Source organism: Odontesthes bonariensis, chromosome 9, assembly GCF_027942865.1.
Source record: "Odontesthes bonariensis isolate fOdoBon6 chromosome 9, fOdoBon6.hap1, whole genome shotgun sequence".
NCBI lineage: Eukaryota > Metazoa > Chordata > Actinopteri > Atheriniformes > Atherinopsidae > Odontesthes > Odontesthes bonariensis.
In genome coordinates this window covers 29,849,668-29,871,105 of record NC_134514.1, presented here as the reverse complement: position 1 = coordinate 29,871,105, position 21,438 = coordinate 29,849,668, and the positions used below count along the sequence as shown (strand labels likewise).

Sequence of the window (21,438 nt, the reverse complement as noted above, 5' to 3'; positions counted from 1 at the left end):
CAAATTAGCCCACAGATAGGGAAAGGAAGGGGTTCCGAGTCTAAGTGAAGGAGACTTGGACAATATTGATACTCTCCATCCAGCTCCACTCTGAAAGCTCCTGTTAGACCAAAGGCCTTTGCTGGTAAAGTGGAACCTCAGCAGGCATGCGTGGATAGTCATTCATATAGACACCCCTCACCCACCTCAATCCATGCACAATAACAAAAACAAAACTATTACACACAGCCCACTGTGTTTGTCCCCTCCAGATATGCAGTCGCACAAACTTGTGATGCCTCATAATGTCCAGAGACCCTTTTTTTTTTTTTTTTTTTTTTTTTTTTTTTAGTGCCGAGGGTCATATGAATGTCAAAAGGCTTTAAATGTCAACGTGTTTTCAACAAAGACCAAGGGAGCATTGTGCAGCAACCTTTTTAAAAGAAAAAAAAAGTTAAACGGGAAGTAGATTAGTACGATCAGCCGACAGTATGGTATTTGTGAGCATTTGGAGGCCCTGCTTTAATCTTAACAGAGGCAAGTGTTTGTCCTACTTTTTACACATTCACTATTACTAGCATATGGCATCATTTGTCCTACACGTGTTTGTGCATTTCCCATAAATCAAAACGTCTGTGCATCAAAATAGCATCTTTCTTCTCAACAGCTCTTTAAGCTTGACATTTAAAATTTCTTATCAGTTGGAGCCCAAAGAGTGTTCTAAAGTCTAGGTTCTTGTAAAATGAAGATGTTTTCTCAAACCACATTATTAGTGTAATCTAAACATTGGTCAGCACTTCTGTTTAAACGGCTTTCTGTCCTACAATGTTGTTCTTTACCGATTGTTTCTAGGTCTTCATGAACTGGATGCCATAAACGACCAGGAAGTGAAGGACTTTCGAAGTAAGATGTTTCGAAGCAGCGAAGAGAGGATGCAGCGAGTGCAAATGATGACGTGCACGGAGTGGCTGCAGGCCTGCTTCTCCCCGCAGCTGGAGCCGGCAGCAGGATCGACAGATGGAGTCAATGACCGGCCAGCTGACTTGAAAGTCATTATCCACTTTGACCAGTCCCAGGTGAGGGTCTGCAAGCCTCTGTGGGAGGGGCTGCACAGTACATACTGTTGGGGGAATTTAAATCAGTGGACAGAATGCTGGCTTTATTTATTCTTTATATAGAGATTCAACCAGTATTTCAAAATAAACTGACATATCTCATGCCTCACTCTCAAATATTTAATCTTTGTACTTTGCTAACAATTTGAGAGGATGATGGCTGATTTATGTCCTTGTCTAAATTCATATTGTCATTTTCATTATTAGCTAAAAAAGCGTAACAAACTCATTACCTATCCATAGCATAGTTACATGTTTAACATCTGCTTGCATGATGAAGAAAGAATGTGACTTAGTGCACCGTTCGAAGACAAAACCAACTTGTCTGAGTAGCCATGTGATTCCACCAGTGCCTGCTCGTGTTACTGTAGCTCAGCCCTTTTCTGCTCACAGTGGGCAGCTTCACAAACGTCACGTGATTGATCCCAACTAGTGAGACATGTGACAAGACTAAGTGGGTCAAAACCATCAGTGAAATTATGCCATTCTCTTAGACGATCTCGCATACTAGTAATACATCTCATGGGACCCAAAACACTGATTAAAATGAACCCCTTTACCTCTCCTACTCTGCACTCACTTTTCTGTGTCCCTCCATCTGTCTCATTGCCACTTTGATAGAAATGATATTATCTAATAATAAAACAGATGGTCATGTCCCTCCAGACTCTTGTATATCAGCTTTGATCAACATCACAGGCACGCACACACACACACACACACACACACACACACACACACACACACACACACACACACACACACATACACAAAGTCAGGCCATCTGTGCCACTGCGCTCAGGTGGACGTTGTCAGGAAGTCTTATTTGGGAGGTCAGACACAATAAGCTCCATTACAGACAGGAAGTGTGCCGGAACAGTTTATTGTTCAAAAGGGAATCTGGCTGGGATTTGGTGTGAACCTTCCTTCCAGTGATATCATTGGCACTTGTGCAATAGCTAACATCTGTTTTGTTTGCATAATTGCTTATTGTATTAGTATCCAATTCGTATTCAGTTTACTTTTTTTTTTTTTTTACTAAATGGTTCAGATCAGTCAAGAGGTATTTTTCAGTCCGCTCTCTCATGTCCTCTAAATGTTGCAGTTCTACCTTAACGTAGCCACGGTTTTGTTAATTATTAATGGATGACATTTTAATGAAACCTCCAGGAAATTACAATTCCATCTCTGGTATCAGGTCAGCACTGGGCTATAAATAGCAGAAAGTATTGAGCCTCAGAGCATGTTAGACTGTGAGTGATAAAGTATGGAGGAGTCATCTGTGCTTAAACACATTTTCCAACAGATCAAGACTTTTTGTGTATTTTTATTTTCTTTCCTCTGCACATGCTAGTCCACTTGTTACGTAGAAGCAAACTCAACATTAGGAGGTGCCCAGTGAACATGTTGCTCGTCTTCTCTCCTGAACATCTCAATGTTCAGATAACTGGAAGTTTGTATTTTATAAAGAAGAAAGCGAGTTAGGCATTTTTGCTATTTTATCACAAACATCTCTCGTATGATTCAGCTGTGCATTCTCTTGTTTTACCAATCTGCTTTTTTTTGTTTTATTATTCAATTTAAAAAATAAATAAATAATAATAATTTCGTCCCATCTTCCAGGACTCAACCAGTTTGAAGGTGTCATCGTCTGTCACCCCCTCTGAGCTGATGGAGACAGCCGTGAGGAAGTGGCTGACCACCCACGCGCCCGAAGAAGAAGAATGGAGGGGTCAGTATGTGCTGAGAGTCAGTCAGTGCCTGGAGTTCCTCTGTGGAGACCATCCCTTGATTCAGTACAAGGTCAGTGGCGACACATGGGACTTGACCAGTTTTCAGGGGACAGGGATTGTCCTTTTTTAACAGTGGTATATTTGTTTTGGGTTTGTTTTTTGTTTTTTTCCTGCAAATTGGCTTGCATGATTTGTATAGGTCTAAGATGGTAACATTTTATAACAACCTATACAACATATTCCTGTTGTTATAATAGCTCAAATCTGGCTTGAGACACACTGTTGATAGCTCAGCATTGATGTTTTTAGTATTTTTTTATTTTTATTTTTTTTTATTAGAGGATTCAACGTTACAGCTACTCTTAAATGTGCCGTAGTTGGTTTACAGGACATTTCAGTGTAGCATTTAAGTGTAAATGCACGTAATTATCAACTCATTTCAAATCAAACTCGTCCTTCCAGTGTTAAGCTGTTAATGAGGTAACGGGAAAGAATTTCTGTTCACGGTTTTGGGAATACTCTAAAAATATCACATATAGGGGGTGTCAAGTATTTAAAACAAGTCTGGTTGTTATCTGAGAGAATTAAACCGCTTATGGGTAAAGATGACCTTGCCTCGTGCTCGATAAAGTTGGGCAGGTTGTCAATATAATGAAATTTAAGGTTGGAGTTGCCTATAGATTCACTGGACTTTGTAGTTTTATCAGTTGAGTTGATGCCAAAGTAGTAAAATCTGTATGTATTTGGTTAATTACGGGATGACAAATTTATGGAGACAATTAATTTATTATTGCTTCCATATTTTCTGTATTTCTTTATGTGGTTGTTTAACTCAGCTGATTGAGCTTTGGTTCCTCTGTAGAAGTGGCTTGAATGTACACATAGCTGAAACATACTCCTGTCCTGTCTTGTGTACAGTACATCCGTACATGCCTCCAAGCCAAGGAGCCTCCTCACCTCACCCTGGTCCACACAAGCACTGTAAAGACCTTGTTTGACAAGGAAATGTCTGCCATCGGAGCCGTGGTTAGCCGCAAGTCCTCCAACCCTCCTTTGCCACTACCTCCCAAGAGAAGAGTTCCCACGGTTAGTCCAGTTTGGCTGAGAGAATGAATGTGATTGTATGCGCTTCTCACTTCCTTGTTTTGGCAGTTGTCTATTAAACATCTGCTGTTGTATTTAAAGTAACTGTGTTTTGCAATCCGTTCCACATGATTCTGAATTTCCTAAGTGGAGTCGAACAGAATTCATATCCTTCAACTGATTTCACATGCAAATATTGTTAATGTATAGTTCTGGCTGTGGCAGGACTAAATTGACTGCAGTGATGCACATAAGAAATGTTCTCATGTAGACTAGATAGCACTCAGTTAATAATGCCCACTGTTTACTTTGTGGCGTTCTTGTTGCACCGAAATAGCTAAGGCACCACCATTTGATTGATTCACCTGCACAGAAACCACGCAGGTGTGGACGTTTACCAAGTAAATATGTATTTAGCAGCTGCCACCTGTCTTTTATGAGGAAGAGTTCAAAGTGTGTCAGAGCAAGCTCACAGCATCCTGCCAGCATTTGCCACGTTGTCAGAAAACATCGGAAGCTCCTCGCTGCTGCTTCCAGGTGCACGGTGATATCACTGCTCAATGTGCGCAGCCACATTTCAAATGTCAGGCTCAGTTTAATTGGTCTTGTTACGGAGTCTCCTGGTGTTTTTAATTACCTGATGCTGTGCGGGCCATAGATGTGTCTTTGATGTGTGGTTTGGAAAGAGAATAAATATTTCGGGTGTGTGTCATCACATCCGACATTCCCACTAGCACTGTTAGAGCAGTTGTTTCCGAACTTTGTTCATATCTTATTTTGCTTTACAGTAAAACAAACCTCACTACTTCTACATTTCTCTGACCACATTTATGACTTGCTGTATGTCCCAGCCACTACTCTCAGGATTTATAATCAGTTCAGTCTCGCTGCACAAAGACGGAAAAAGTATGTTCACATATGGAGCTGAGGTAAAGCAATCCTCTGTATTTGATGAACTTTATAGGCCTTAAGTTAAACTGCCACATGATGTCTTGACAAATAATAACTCTCCTGACACTAGCAGCGCAGTGGAGGGAGTAGGGAGACACCGATGCAGGTCAGAGAGTAACAGGCTTGCATCTGAAGTGTTGCTTTATGACTTATTTACCCGATAGGAGCTGTGTTGTTGTGCATCAGGAAACGTGACTGATAGTCGGTGAAAACAAAGCAAACGAACATAACAAAGGGACGCTTGTTTTTTTGTGACGACATGGTTCAGTACATAGGAATAGATGCAGCCAACAATGGTGTCATATCTGATAGGGGACTATAAATGAAATGCGCCATCATATTCACATGAGAATTTACAGCAAATGTCCACTCAGAAATAGAGGCAGCAGACAGCAGGAAGTGTGCTGGTTAGTCATGTTCATGATTTCTATGTGTCATGTGATGCCGTTTGTTCTGCTGACCCTCGCAAATCCACTTGGCTTGACATCACAGTGACCTGCCTGACCTCCCTCATTGTTTGTGTATCTGTGCAGAGAAGTGGTGGGTGTGAAGAGGCAGAGTTCTGTGCATATTTTCACAGTGCATACTGCTAATCCCGCTCAGTCATAGCAGCTCTCTCTTTCTGCTCTCACTTTTCCTTTTCAGCAAGTACAAACGAGTGTGTGGGATGTGTCTAGCCCATTTAAGATAGTCCTGGTGAAAGGCAGCAAGGTGAATGCAGAGGAGACTGCCAAGGTAAATTTGTCTGATTTAAGAACATTTATTTTTGTATTATCTACATCTCTGAAAGTATGATCATGTTCCGATTGGCATGTCGCCACACTTACAAAACCTGAAAACACAGCTGTGACGTGGCGTGGCGTGGAATGAAAAATAATGGCATGTCTGAACACACAGGTCCAGGTGAGGGCGGGGCTTTTTCATGGCACAGAGCTGCTGTGCAAGCCGGCGGTGAGCAGCGAGAGTAGCGGACGCTCAGACCATACCTGGAAAGACAGCAGGCTGGAGTTTGACATCTCAGTCTGCGATCTGCCGCGCATGACCCGCCTCTGCTTCGCTATTTATGCCGTCATGGATAAGGTGAAGAAGCAGAAGTCCACCAAAAATGCTCACTTAAACAAGTACCAGACCATCCGTAAGGCAGGGAAAGTGGTAAGTTGGACCTCCAGTGTTTGTGGTTTGCCGTAGGTCGGAGAAGGGCCCTAAGTCTTCGTCAGTTTTCAAACATGTGCACAGAACGTGTTATTGAACTAGCAATCGGTTGTGTGTTCCAGCATTATCCCATAGCTTGGGTCAACACCATGGTGTTTGACTACAAAGGGCAACTGAAGACTGGAGACATCATCCTGCACTGCTGGTCTTCCTTTCCTGGTACACTCCAACAAACAAACTGTCTAATATTCAAAGTGGATGAAATGAGCTTCAGATTCAGTCAACAAAAGTGTGTGTCTGTGTGTGTCTTACCCAGATGAACTTGAAGAGATGCTAAACCCAATAGGAACTGTTCAGACCAACCCGTACACTGAGAATGCGACCGCACTGCACATCCACTTCCCAGAATACTCCTCACACCCCATCATCTTTCCTCCTTTTGACAAGGTGAGACTGCACTCTGTTCATCTCATAGAAACATGAATGTTTGACCTTCGGCGCATGCTAATAGGCTTAGATTTGTCACTCAAACGTTTACACTCACAATTGAACATGCATACATACTCGTACTATTAACCTGAACACTTGATGGAACCAGTGTGGCCTTTTTGAAAGGCATGACTGCAGCAGTCACCACAGCGGCTGTGGGGTTTGCATAGAAGTACCTAGTGATTATGATGAAGTGGTGGCTATTAGCATGAGAGGATCAGAACGTGCTCTGCTTGCTTAATGCACTGTAGCTGGAAGTGATGAATCAGTGTATTTTCCCTCACACGGCGCTCACTTGTGTTTTTTGGGTTCTTTTTTTTTTTTTGCAGATACTGGAAAAAGCTGCAGAGATCGCCAGTGCAAATGACTGTGTTCCTATGGTGAGATATTGTACAATCGGAGATAATTGTGCGAGCACGTTTAAATGATTGCATTCATTCAGAGTAAATACAAGGGTCAACCAATTGAAAATGAAGTAGCACAATTGTTAAATGTTGGCCAGCAACAAACATCTCTTCCCCCTCACAGACAGCACAAATGGAACCTCTCAAACAGTTTCCTTGGAAACCTTTTATCATTTAGCAGAGTGTAGTAGCAAAAATATTCAACTCCCTCCATCCAAAACTAGACTCTAATCAATTACTTGTCTGTTTTCCTGTCTCTTTGCTCCTCAACGAAAGCCCCACTCCTGGGTGTGTTACAGTTGGTTATGTAATCCTGTGCTTCACAGAGGGCAGGTCTGCACACAGCCCTTTCGTATGAGTTTTATGTATGAGTGGATTGCCACTGACTACAGAGGACTGTTTCTTTTTCTTGTGAGTCACCTTGTGGTTTAATGTGGAGCTCGGCACAACTCTGCTAACACAATTTAATTATGACAGCTACAGTAAGATCCACTTTAAATCAACAGCCCTAGGTCTTGAAGTGAAGGCCCTTCTTGTTTTGGTAAATACACTTTTAACTGAGATATTTGAATCATAATCATGGGCGCATTGTCTGCATTCAAGGCAGTTGATGGCAACTTTGATACGCTGCTGCCCTCCTGTGGTTCTTTAAAGTCCCTGCTCCTTACTTGTCTTCATCTTCTTTTTTCTGCCTTCATGATCCTTCGCAGGGCCGTGGTGGTAAAAAGTTCCACATAGAATTGAAGGAGATCATGGAACGCGATCCGCTCTCTCAGCTGTGTGAAAACGAGAAGGATTTGATCTGGACACTACGAAACGACTGTCGGGATAATTTTCCTCAGTCGCTACCCAAGCTGCTACTCTCCGTCAAGTGGAGCAAACACGAGGACATGGCCCAGGTTAGCCGCCGTCCCCGTTATTACCAGCAAAAATGAGACAAATGGATCTTTTAAGGTTCTAACCTGTAACATTTACTGTAATATGCCAAAATTCATAAATATTATTTTATAGGTGTGGAAGCATGAAAAAAATCTTTATCATCTCTGGTGAATTCCCACTGTCTTTGGATACAATATCTTTTTGTATCGCCTCCACCCGTCCTCCACCCTGTTGCACCACCATGTTAATAGTAGCCTGGAATGGACAAATAAAACACCGGCTCTAAAGCAGTGATTCAGTGTAGTTCTTCCTCCGTGCTTGAAAAAGGAGGAAGTTGCTTCCAACGTTCAGTTTACTGCTCTGGATGTCACCACATCCGACATACTGGAGCTTTCAAATGAGGACTTACTTAAAGTTCAATAAATTAATAAAAAAATGAAGACATTTTTTTTTGTTAGGTTACCATGTACCGAAAACCTAATTTTTACTCTGTATTGAAGTCTCAAAATGCCTTCTTGTAAATTCCCCGCGTTATTTTCTTAATATGCGAGATTCGGCTGTTTTTGTTGCATTTAGCAGACGGCTTGCTTTACACTTGACAAAAATCCTGATCGCTGTTATTTTGCTCAACGTTACCATGGCAGCAATACGACCGGATTTGAGAGGGGAGCGATTAGACAGTACGGGTTAAATGTCCCACACTGACAGAAAGCCTCCCTCACTTATACATTCGACATAATGAGCCTTTAAACAAAAAGATGTTTCAAATATTGTGAGGACATAAATTTTCTTTTTTTTTTCTTTCCTTGCTGAAAACAACAAAAGTAGCGTACCTTAGCAGCTTAACAAACTGGTTACTTTCCAAATCAAATTTAAAATTTCTCTTTTTATTACTGTAAGATTAATGTTCATTTCTACTATGAGTGAACACATGGGATTTACAATAAGTGTTTGATTCATTCAGCTACCCAACGACTGCATATGTCTGTAACTGGTTGAATATTAGATTCTGTGTGTGTGTGTGTGTGTGTGTATCTCTCAGCTGCAGGCACTGCTTCAGATTTGGACCAAACTGAGTCCCAGAGATGCTTTGGAGCTTCTGGACTTCAACTACCCTGACCAGTACGTCAGAGAGTATGCTGTGGGCTGTCTGCGTTCTATGAGGTAAATATTTCCACCCACACGTACATTTGTAATGATGCGCTTTTTGTATAGTCAAGCGTCTGTTTTCAATTCAATTTATCCACTGTAATTCAGTACACGCTATTTAAATCATTCTGCTACTTTCTGCCGGCTGTGTTTGACAGTAGATGGTATTTGTCTGTTCCTGTCTGCTTGCCTTTTTTCCTGCAGACCATTTGAAACGTCGTCATTAAGTTATTGCTAGAAAACAGCCTTTCAGAATATGTCCTCTTATCCTTATCTCTCTCTGTTCCTGTACCCTTCTCGCCCCGTCAGTGATGAGGAACTGTCGCAGTACCTGCTACAGTTGGTGCAGGTGTTACGTTATGAGCCCTACTATGACTGCGCCCTCACCCACTTCCTGTTGGAACGTGCTCAAGGGAACCGCAAGATTGGACATTTCCTCTTCTGGCACTTGCGGTGCGTTACTCGTTAAATACACGTGAACGCGTCCTCTGAACATTGGAAGTCAGGGGGAAAGAGATTAAAGCCTTTGAGTGTGCAACATTTGAGTGTTTTCTCTTTGTTCACTCCTCTCTGCTGCTCTCTATAGGTCAGAGATCCACATGCCAGCAGTTTCAGTCCAGTTTTCACTCATCCTGGAGGCCTATTGCAGAGGCAGCATCCCTCATATTGAGGTTCTAAAGAAACAGGCAAGCCACACTCGCCGTTTGATTTATTTGTTGGCTGTTACACACGTTAACTTACAAGCTGTAAATAAAATTAAAGAGTTATTCTCACAAGCCTGCGATGCAGTGCCAGAAGTCTTTGAAAGTCTCTATTATTTCTTAAAATGTAAAAAAAATGTATACCTCAGTTGTTGACTTTTTTTCTTTCTTTTTTTTTTTCAATGTGTTTGACTTTAGTTAATTAAAACTGATATTTTCAGAATAGCGTTGGTCTGTTCTTAACATTGACAAAACGAGATTTATGTGTGTTATTGTCTCAGATTGTGACAGCAGTGTCACCCTTCCTGCCCTCTAACCTTCGCCCTCTGTAATGTTGGTTTTGACAATCAGTCCTTTGGACACTTCCTACCACTTCCTCATCATTTATCTGACCACTTTCCTGTTGCGGAGAGTAACACAATGTCTTTCTAAAGATAATGCACTCAGCTGTCAGTGCCAGCAATGATTTATTTCTAAGGATAATTGGCTGATTTAATCAAATAGATTTCAAATATCTGTCCAGTATTTGAACCTTTTCTTTGTTACACGGTCCTTCTCTTTACCAGGTGGAAGCCCTGAGTAAGCTAAAGTCAGTCAATGAGCTAATTAAACTGGGAACTATTAAGAACGCTCGGAGTAAAACCAAGGAGGCAATGCTGACCAAGGAGGCCATGATGACATGTTTAAGACAGAGCGGCTACTCGGAGACTCTGTCAGACCTGCACTCCCCCCTTAATCCCAATGTCCTGCTGTCTGGCATCAAGTAAGATAACTAGTTTTCATATGAAAATCTCTCCGCTGTCAGATTTGGGATAACCATTTTCCTCTCTGTCATTGTCCCATCAGTGTGGAGAAATGCCGGTACATGGACTCGAAGATGAAACCACTCTGGGTTGTTTACAACAACAAGCTGATGGGCGGAGACACTCTGGGAATCATCTTCAAAAACGGAGACGGTAGGGGATTGGGACACAAAAGAGCGAGGGGGGGTGGGAGATGAGCGGTGGAAAAAACGGTTGAATGACAAATTAAGATCAGTTGTTTCCTATTTCCTGAGTAAATGGATATTTCATTTTCAAATGAAGGCTCCCTCTCACCTTTTCATCTTCACTTTCATCTCCTAGACCTTCGGCAAGACATGTTGACCCTGCAGATTTTAAGGTTAATGGATCTTCTGTGGAAGGAGGAGAATCTGGACCTCAGGTGAGCATTCCTGTGCGTCCGTATGCGCGCTCATGTGCCCGTGTGTGTACCGAGGACAGGCTTTTGTCAGGCCTGTTTGTTCCTCCTCTCAGTGGGGAAGGGGAAGCTCTGGTGGGGCGCAGGAGAGGAGAAGACGCACTTAATTACCTCACGCTAGTTTGACCTCCAACGTCCATGCACCCCAGACATCCACACCCCCCCACCCCCCACACACACACACACACTCAGATACAATATCTTAGTTACAGCCTAATCAAATCCACACTTTTCACACTTCCTCTCATCATCATCATCCACTCCAACATCTGGATCTGAGCATTGAGGGGGTTGTTTTGACAGTTGAGCTTTTGGACGGTGCTTCGGGTTACGTAGACATGGGTTCAGAGTTCGAACACTGGGATTGGATACTGGGAGCAAAAGCAGGGACAATGTAATGAAACCACTATGATATGGTATGTTTTCCCACTCGTAACGTTCCCTGTCAACTCTGTCTTTTTCTCATCTACTTAAATTCGACACCCATTAACGTGAGTAAGAACTGCCTTGAAGGCATTTGGTCTCCATTAAACCTCTTTCAGGCTGCAAAAGAAAGTCTGCATTGAGCACTGGGTCATGGCTGTCATATGTGTAAGACTGAGAGGCACCGTGTTCATACACTGTAACAGTGAAATTCTAAAAGAATTGTCCAGATCCCACACAGTCGAGCTACTGCCATGTTTTAGGAAAAGTTAAAGCGATGCCAGAAGAAAATGCATCATCACTTTATCACCACATATTCTTGATTCTCTTAATTCACTGTTAATTCTACGATGTTTTACAGTCCGACAGTGTATTCCACCCAGTGATAACTGAATCCATTTCTGATAACTAAAATGTTCATGTCTCATTAAATAAATAGGATTTAAAACCTCAATATTTCACACAAGCTCTAAAACTGTGTAAAGAGAACCTAATTAAGCAAGACAAAGAGAGTTATTTTATTCTCTCGAAATAAAATATCTGCGAGTGGTAAAAGTTCATCAACCTTGACCAAACGTGAGGCTACAGATGACATTATGCACACAAACTGGAGGACCTCAGAAATAGTTGTTGAAGCTCACAGGCTGGAATGGGTTACAAAAACACTTCTTGAGACTTTTGGCTCCATAAATCTTACCGCCATATGATTTGCGAATTGGATGAAATTCAAGACCATTAATATCTTCCCCAGAAGTACGAGACCAAAACAAAAAAAAGATGGCTCCAAGAGCATTGCAGGTTATTGGCTGCCAGGTCCAGAAAGAAATTAGGGGAACTGCCAGTCATCTGCAGTTTTCTTAGGCTCACATGTTTGGTACACTGAGAAGGCTGCTGGAAAATTTTTTGTGGAGGGATGAGACCAAAGTGGCACAACGCTGCATTCCAGCTTCGGAACCTCATCCCATCTGTGAAATATGCTGGTGTCATGGTTTGGGCCCCTTTAGCTTGCCATAACTGATGGAACATGTAATTCTAAATTATACCTGCGACTTCTACAGGGAAATTTCGGAACCTTGGTGTCTGGACTGAATCTCCAGAGAAAGTGGGTCATGGGGCAAAGCAACAACTATTGGCACGCGGGTCTTAAAAAACAAATACTTTGGCGAGAACAGGTCATGGTTGTGGCCTCGGTCCAAAAGAAATGTTTTGGAAGAATCGGAAGCAAGACATTGAAATGTGCAAACCCACCAACATTCCAGGGTTTAAGTTGTTTCTAAACTTCCTTCAGGCTGATGTGCAGAAATGATCAGTAGTTACTGTAAAAGTTTGCTAGAAAAAGGGTTTGCGCCAGTTTCTGAGAGCAAAGGCTCACATACTTTAGCCACTCGCATGTACGGAGAAATATAAATCGTTAGTTATATAATAACATAACTAAATCTATAGTAAGATGCACAAAACCAAGTTTACTGTGTGTTAGTTTCCATTTTTCTTTTCAATAAACATGGTTTAAGAAAGAAAAAGAAAAAGTTCAATATGTTTAAAAATAAGTAAATAGATGAAACGGGCATAAAATGAAGTAATCATATTTACTTTTTTTTTTTTTCTCTTTCCCATACAGAATCGTACCATATGGCTGCCTGGCAACAGGAGACCGGGCGGGGCTAATAGAGGTGGTCTCATCGGCAGACACAATCGCAAACATCCAGTTGACCAGTAGCAACGTTGCAGCAGCTGCAGCATTCAATAAAGATGCTTTGCTTAACTGGCTTAAAGAGAGAAACTCTGGGTAGGATGGAGCTTAAAGGAAGCTTAACAAACTGTTCTTTTCTTTAGAACATATGTTTGTTTATGTGCCCCGTGTGTGTTTTTGTTTGTCGACAGCGATGCTCTTGAACGAGCCATCGAGGAGTTCACTTTATCGTGCGCAGGCTACTGTGTAGCCACTTACGTCCTGGGCATCGGAGACCGCCACAGTGACAACATCATGGTTCGCAGCACTGGACAGGTTTGTCCGTTGTTAAGCATACAGCCGTAATGCAGTCTCCCTTCACATCTTCTCGAGGCTCACCGATTGTCTTGTTTTGTTAGCTTTTTCACATAGACTTTGGTCACATCCTGGGCAACTTCAAGTCCAAGTTTGGCATCAAGAGGGAGCGTGTTCCGTTCATCCTCACGCACGACTTTATTCATGTAATTCAGCAAGGGAAGACGGGATACACAGAAAAATTTGCCAGGTTTGTTCCACTCTATATTTTTCTTATTTATCTTCAAATGTTGCTTCTTTAACTTCAACCTCATAGACGTCATTGTTTGGACCAGAAAATAAGGAAGCAAATTCAGTTTAATGTCAAACGACTGGTTTGTCTGTTATGTTATAGAACTTCAACTAACAAAAATAAATGTGTTAGTTGAAGTTGAAGCTGCCTCCACTGATTGCTTAAAAGTAAGATGCCTTCCCTTTTTGTAGGATGTTTCACCCCCAAAGCATAGAAGGAAAAAACAAGTACAAGTTATGAGAGAAAATGTGTTTTATTCCATTTGTGTGTTGAGAAAGTGAAGAAGGAGCCCTGCATGAGAAATGTGAAATGATACAGGGCTGCCGTGGGATAAGAAAATGCACAGAGAGTCAAAGTATTTCTGGACATAACAAAACAGTCGCACTGGAACTTGTGGAAGATTGATGGTGCAGTACCCCATTCCAACCAGCAGTGGGCAGTAATGATCCAAGCATGGAAGTCCTCTAAGCAGGCCGTTTTTTGGGACTGCTCACTCACAAACAGTTCTATTTAGATGAGAAAAGATGCTTTTTTATTATTATTATCTGAAGGAGGAAATTATTATCTGGTATACACACTGGTCAGTCATAAAACATTGATTTAACTCGGACGACAGTAGCACACATGGACCATTTCTGCACGGGGCACAAAGGTCAGGCAGTATTTTAGGACATTCGACTGCTCACTTTATATTCTTTCATATTTATCGTTGTTGTTGTTTTTTTTTTCTTCAGAAAAGTTGGTTCATTTGAATCAGAAACAGCCAAGTGCGTGGCTGATGCCACCTCGTGTGGAAAAACTTGGTGGTTTTATTTCCAGTCTTATTTCGGAAGCACAAACTTCAACTGTGTCCGTCTGTGTTGTTGTCACTTGGGGTTTGTGTACGTGCAGTGTGGCACATGTAAGTAAAGCATGCAAAGGCTTCATGACAACGTACTGCCATGCATACAATAAGTACCATGTAAACATCTATGAAGAGTGGAAATACCCGTGGTATGTGGTACAGTAATCTCTTATGACCTAGTTGCATATCTACATTGAAGGCTGTACTACAGGGGAGTAAATATCTGTAATAAATAAAAGTCAGATAAAACATCCAGTGGTTGTGCAGCTGAAAAATATCTGTACCGCTGTACTGTTAGCACTGCCGTGACATGCCACACTGACTGGACACAGCCAATAACTGGAAATCATAACGAGGGGACCTTTGGGATCCAGTGCTGTGCAGTTCAAGCTAAAGCAGTGATGGACTGAGTTTCAGTCAGGTTTCATTTGTTTTCAGTTGGTGAGGATTATCTATATGAAGCTAGAAAACTGTTGGTTGGTTAATTAAAGCTATTTAAGAAGCTTTAATGATCCCACCAGTGAATGTTTGTGTTTGTAGTGAGCTTTTTCCTCTGCAGACACTTCATTGAAACAATATCCGGGTCCTTGGTCTCAGACAACGAGGAAATGTTTGTCACCTGTTTTGAACAGTTTGTGGGCAACGGCATTTAGCCCAGTCATCGATCCTCAGATAACACACGACAAAAACAAAACTCCCAACAAAAGCCCCTAACCACAACGATCTACTTTATCTCCTACAGATACAAGCACCAGAGAGTTCTTACAGCGTTGTTGTGCGTTTCTATAACTCCTCCTCTGGACAAAGAAAGAAGTGTGAAAATAAACTAACACATTTATTTTTAATGTTACCTCTCTTTCATTGAATGTGTTGTATTGTTTCAAACAAAAACGATAATAAATTCATCATTGACATGCTTGCAGCAGATCTTTCCGTCGGCCATCATTTTTTTTAAAAGACAAAAGCAACTCTGGTGTCTGATTTCTTTTTTTTGTTTTTTTTCTTGTAGTTTCCGTCAGTACTGCGAGGAGGCTTACCTGATCTTGAGGAAAAACGGCAACCTCTTCATCACGCTGTTTGCCCTCATGCTGACTGCTGGACTGCCTGAGCTCACCTCGGTCAAAGACATCCAGTACTTAAAGGTATCGCATGCCGAGATGTAGGGGAGGTGAAAAGTAAAGTCGTAATGCTCTATGTGTAGAGTTGATGGTTACGGTCCACTTAAACGAAACACAGGGTCTTCACGTGGATATGTGCCAGCCATACTTAAGAACACAGCTGTCTGAGGAAGATTTTAAAGGCTGGAAAGTTTACCCAGTGGAACTTAAGATGGAGCATCTGTGTCACTTCTCTTGTTCTGCCCTGTGGAAATGGAGCGGTATCGTACACATCCTCCAAAAGGCTTCTAAAAAGCCTGTCTTCAAATTGCGCAACAGTAATGGTTTGTTGACACATTTTTCCTTTGAAAATCCTCCACACATTCTCTCAAGGGGACAGTTGAGGACTACAGGAAGGCCCAGTCCACTGCCTGTACCCTCTTCTTCCTCAGCCATGCCTTTGGAATGGGTGCGGACTGTGGCTTTGGAATTCTGTTGATAAAGCGATGGACTCTGGAAAAGATTTCGTCCTGAAGGCAGCATGTGTCGCTCTAAAATCTCAATGACCTTTTCTGCAACAGTGCCGCCATCACAGAGGGGTACTGTAAATTAGCTTTTACCCCGTAACCACAACAACCACAATGGTCCAGAGTACATTGGGTCCATTTCTTCCAAGAAATATCTTAAATACTGATTGATCTGACCCCAAAACGCGTGTGATGGTCCAGCAGTTTTTAACTGACTATGTTGCGTGAGCGTGGAGCTGTAAAGTTCATGGCTCTGAAAAGGTCAGAATCGCTGTGTTTAGAAAGAAAACCACAGGAGCAGGTTCACAAGCTGCTGACTTGCGCTGCTGCTCTGATTATGACTGCATCCTTGAAATGACTCAGCCATCTCTCTGATGTCACTGCCTGTTACCATGGCTGCAGCGGCTCTGTTGTTCCAATTCTGTTTTGTTTTCTAACTGGCACAGCCCTGCCTACAAGCAGCAGTTGATTCAAATGGTAATGGCTGTCTGGAGCACCACCTATCAGCCCACAGAAGCAGCCAAAGTGTTAAACAATAACTAAATCCAACCACAGTGTCACGATCACAGCTGGCAGAGCAGCTGCAGCAGCACGACATTGTAAGATACTAACATTTAAACCCAAGTCACATGAGTTATGAGTGCATCCTTCTTTGCTGTAGTATCGGCAAAGTGTTTCTATTAATTGGCAGCGTAATAGAGCCATATCTAGGTGATTAGTCATAGTGGGTCAAAATAATAGTTTTTTTTAGGCTTCATACGACTGCATAATGCATTAAATCGATACTGTAAGTTGTTATGGAAGATGAGCCTTTTTATCCGGCTGCTCATCCCTGAGCTGTGATTTGCTGAGTTTAAGCACGCGTCATATTTTAATGCGAAAGCTGTGTCATTTATACAATCGCTGTACAAAGCGATGGCTGGAAACAATGTGAACATAGTGAGCCATGCATGTATGCATCTGTGATTGTTTTCCTTGCATGTAATCTGGGACATGCTGTACTGACACTTCTGAAAGGACGCGTTATTCTGTATCTGTGTCGTTACTTCCCCCTGTCTCAGGACTAATTCCTCTCCCCTCTCACGCTCCTCCCTCTTCAGGACTCTCTGGCTCTGGGTAAAACGGACGAGGAGGCCCTGAAGCAGTTCCGCCAGAAGTTTGACGAAGCCCTGAGAGAGAGCTGGACAACCAAGGTGAACTGGATGGCCCATAATGTGGCCAAAGACAACCGCTCCTAGAGCTGCTGCAACTACTTAAAGGCTCGAAGGCCGAGAGACGCTGTGAGGGGAACATGTGGGAGGGGCGAAAAGTGCCAAGGAGACAGGGTGACAGATACCCTGATTTAAAGAAGGGAATCTTGCTGAAATCTGGAACCTGAGCAGATTCACCCCCCAATGTGCTGTACATACAGAGTAGACCTGCTCTCTGAAACAGTTCAGTTACCCTGCACCCTTATTTACTGTATCCCTTTTAGCCTTGTACCACCCTGGCATTGTGCCCATGAACTACCAAATTCAGGGTCTCGGGACATTTCTGTGGAATCATGGTAGGTGACGTCATTGCAAGTTTTGCACAGGCACAGCAGCTGTTGGAGCACACATCCAAAGGAAGGGAACTGAGGCAGCCACTTTGCCTCCAACAAATCTTCAGAGATGACCTGTCCAAACGGACCGTCTGGAGCGGGCTGAACCAACAGTTATCGAAAGTAAAGTTTGGGAGTGGCGGACTTTTGTCATGTACTTGAAACTGTTTGAATGAAAGTAACACATTTTCTGACTATGCCCCCCTGGAGTGTTTCAAGCAGGATAAAGATAACGGAGGGGTGTGAAAGGGGCGGAGAGGAAGAGACGAAAAAGATGTGACCCTCGTGTCTTAAAACAATACGCGACATGACCACAGGAAGTGCACCTTGACACTCGCTCCCGCTGTCTTAAAGTGTGCCTCAAAACTGCAGGAAGATTGTATTGTTCATGAGTTGTTTTTTTGTTTGTTTTTTTGCAGTTGAAGAGTTAGTCATATCGACGTGTCAGACTACTTCACTTGTCCGTACAAAAACTTGAGGGAAACAACAATAAAAGAGAAGGACTGATTGGAGACAAAGATGGTCTCAGCCTTTCGGTCCACTGTTTGGATCTTTGAACACTGGAATGTTTTTAGAGAGACATGAGAGTTCCTCAAAAGGTCTTTTAATGAACTAAACTCTATTTGTTTGAATGGTTTATCTTAACATTATGAAATCAAAAGCATTACTATCACTACCCCCCTATTTGTCATCTTTTAAAGGGCCATCCACCTCCTCCTAGCAGCCATGTTAAACTCACTGCAGCTGATGCTCTTAACGTGTTCAGACCAAAACGAGAAAGTAATTGTCGTAATTTTATTGTTTCATATGTGCGTTTTTAATGACCTGTTTCCAAACTGAATGTGCAGACACGTGCCGCTCTGTTTAAGTTTATTTGTTTTTATACAAGCAGATGTGGGTGGAGTCTTGAGCCGGAGTGGGCGGGGCTTATCAGTGGGGACGTCATACTGCGATCCCTGGCTACTTCTGGTGTTCTCCCAGCATCTGCATCTGCGTTAGGTTTTTGTGCAATATCCGAGTATATGACCCATAGCTTATCATATAAAACCATGGGCCCAGGCCTAAGCCTATAATCGTTTTGTCTGCTGGTTTATGTGTGATGCAGCTGTATTTCGCACCACTAGCCTTCAGAAGTCTCAGACACTGGATATTGTCAAATGTACAGGCTTTTCATGTTTTGCTGGTTTTTTGTTTTCATAGTTTTATTAAAGTTATTTTCCACTGCGCCGCATTCCCGCCTGTGGTTCGTGTTCTTGTTCTGCTCTTGGGTGTGGGTTGTGTGACCATGCACCCACTCAGGGCACCACTGTTTCTGCTTATAAGAGCTGCGATGACCTTTTTATTGATTCCAGACCGGAAACGTAGTCGAATCCTTTTTTTTTTTTTTCCTGCTTTTAGCTGTAAGAGAGGATCTGAAAAGAAAGGGTGGTTAAATCCTCTCGTTGCACATTCAGAGATGAATGCAAACTGACGTTCCGAAATTAGACTTTCTCTTTAAAATTTAATTTTACTGCCGCTCATAGAATCTTAAGTTCAAATCATAAGACGGATGCAATTATAAAGAAGTGTTCTTTTCAAGAAAACGGGAGGTAATTTTGAATGTCACATGACTTTTTGTTGTCCAGTTGTTTCATTTCACACATCCCCAGTAGCCTCAGTTCTAATAACTCAGGGAGTTGGTTAGAGGATGAACAACACTATAGGGTAGACTTATTCACAGGATGATGGAGCTGAGCTCGAGAAAAATAAAGTGGATAACCATCAAAGCAAGTAAAATCTAGAATAAACGATAATAAAGTAAGATGGTGGACTTAAGCAAAGGTAATACGGCTAACGAATAGGAAAGCATCTGCAAAATGACAAGGTGTTCCCTTGTTTCTGGGCGTGTCCCACTTTGACAGCGTTTCTCCCCCACGCTACATTCGATTAAGAGAAAATTAAGGCTATCTTTGTTGGCACCACCCTGCCCACCATGAAGCTTCTTTATTTGCAGACTCTTTATCATCTGAATTGTTGCATATAGACTGGGGGTAATGAAGTCATTTTCAGTCTGTAGGGGGGATGTTAACAAAGCAGTACTCATTTGATTCTTGTTGCTCAAAAGTTGCAATCATTGCTCAGCGTGAATCACCTGCTCTACAGTAGGTGTGTTGTTCTCTGCAGTTACATAACAGTAATGCAATAAAACAATTGAATTCCTTTTGTTAAGACTGCAGACTTTTCATATGTACACACCTGCATACACACAAAAATGAAACTTAAGGCCTTTGTCAAAAATCCAAAGACCATGTGTTTGAAGCTTCAACCTATTAATATTTGCAAAAGAAACAAACAAGCAAAGGGATCTTCAAGCTTTCTCAAGTAACTCAACTTATTTGGATCAATGTTTACACCTATTGCACACATCTGTCCAGCCTTTATATCTCCATGTGAAAATTAATTTTACGTTCTGTACTTTTTTAAGACACAAATGTTAAAGAAAGAGCACTTGGCATAATTTCAGCCTCTTCAATTGTGTATTACTCATGATATGCTGGTCATTTTTCAATTTATATTCCGACTAATTCAAATAAACTGAACATATTTCGACAGTTCTAAAGAAGGTAGTAGAAAGTAGCATGTTGTGAACAGTTGGTTCACACCGAATTGAGTTGCATTACGCATACAGTTCCGGAGGGAAACACAAACACTGCATACTACATTTCCCACAATGCAACGAGGAAATGTCTCCATTATATCCGCCCATTCTGAAAAGCGCTAACACCTTGCAGAGCAGAGGTTGGAGGCTCTATGGTGGCCGGATCATTTTAAAGCGCAAATCCTGAGCTTGACAAATAAAGCTTCCCCCACCATGAGTCAGTCCTGTTTAGGGGATTCCACCCACGTGTGAGTTTCTCCAGTCCGCTGCGGCTACCAGCAAATGAGGTGGCCGGTTGTAAAAAAAAAAAAAAAACAGATGATGAAGGGAGATATTCATGAATGAGTCTTGCATTTCAATTGTTTCCAAATAAACGGAAATCCGCCTACACTATAAATAACCACAGGTGAATGCGAAATACATGTTCTCCTTCTCATTGGGGCCCAATGGAGTGAGGCTTTTGGAGCAAAAGATCACAAATCGGTCATGCCCAACATGGGGGCTTACTGACTACTGCAGCGCCCAATGCATATCAGGCTCTGCGTATAGTATCATGTTGAAGTGCATGTGAAAGTGGGTGGATGAGACAGCTTTCAGATGTCCTGGTGAGTGGCGCTGAGTATCATCAGACAAATAGCAGGGACTGTTGTGGCTCGAGAGCCGTCTCAGCAGGGGTGTGTGGCCACTCGGAACTGGCACGCAGAGAGCCCAGATTTTCTTACTGAGCTTTTTTCTACGGAGGCTCTTGGCGCGACAAGAGAAAATATGGTGTTGTGGCTACCACGCCAGCAGAATGAAAATAATTCTGTGCTCTCCAGCCTCTGCCACACACAACAACTCAACTGCGATGAGCTGGGCTTTACTTTGTGCCAAGCTTGTCATCGCAGTTGAACAAGAACAATTTATCTCCCCAGTATAGCGACTCTTCAAAGAGTAGAACAGTAGATGTGACGCAGGTAACTATGGAAAAGCACCCTGCTATCCCATCACGACCGTAGTCTGTCTTTTACTTAATACACATTCTCAGGCGTGTCTTCACTACCTAAATACTGAGTCTTTTTCGAGATGTAACATGTCATTTTGCCAATATGTTCGCAATATCTCGCATATTAAATCAACTTCTTTAATTGGTTCTAAGAACATGTGTTTTCTTAATGTTTTTAGTTTGTTTTATCGT

General features: G+C 42.2%; 1 protein-coding gene across 4 annotated transcripts in view; it reads left to right on the top strand.

The window, feature by feature from the left end:
• pik3cb (phosphatidylinositol-4,5-bisphosphate 3-kinase, catalytic subunit beta) overlaps nt 1-18,854 on the top strand; it is a 53,566-nt gene extending 34,712 nt beyond the window's left edge. For all 4 annotated transcript variants that reach the window (XM_075473998.1, XM_075473997.1, XM_075473999.1 and 1 more), the window contains 20 exons: nt 832-1,055; nt 2,718-2,897; nt 3,746-3,913; nt 5,507-5,596; nt 5,759-6,013; nt 6,136-6,232; nt 6,330-6,460; nt 6,832-6,882; nt 7,617-7,805; nt 8,828-8,949; nt 9,244-9,387; nt 9,521-9,620; nt 10,202-10,398; nt 10,482-10,591; nt 10,760-10,838; nt 12,916-13,083; nt 13,179-13,302; nt 13,386-13,531; nt 15,427-15,559; nt 17,142-18,854. In XM_075473998.1, the coding sequence (XP_075330113.1) occupies nt 832-1,055; nt 2,718-2,897; nt 3,746-3,913; nt 5,507-5,596; nt 5,759-6,013; nt 6,136-6,232; nt 6,330-6,460; nt 6,832-6,882; nt 7,617-7,805; nt 8,828-8,949; nt 9,244-9,387; nt 9,521-9,620; nt 10,202-10,398; nt 10,482-10,591; nt 10,760-10,838; nt 12,916-13,083; nt 13,179-13,302; nt 13,386-13,531; nt 15,427-15,559; nt 17,142-17,279 (2,846 nt within the window). In that variant the 3' untranslated portion in view covers nt 17,280-18,854. The remainder of the gene's footprint in view (nt 1-831; nt 1,056-2,717; nt 2,898-3,745; nt 3,914-5,506; nt 5,597-5,758; nt 6,014-6,135; nt 6,233-6,329; nt 6,461-6,831; nt 6,883-7,616; nt 7,806-8,827; nt 8,950-9,243; nt 9,388-9,520; nt 9,621-10,201; nt 10,399-10,481; nt 10,592-10,759; nt 10,839-12,915; nt 13,084-13,178; nt 13,303-13,385; nt 13,532-15,426; nt 15,560-17,141) is intronic.
• Nucleotides 18,855-21,438: the final 2,584 nt, after the last annotated feature.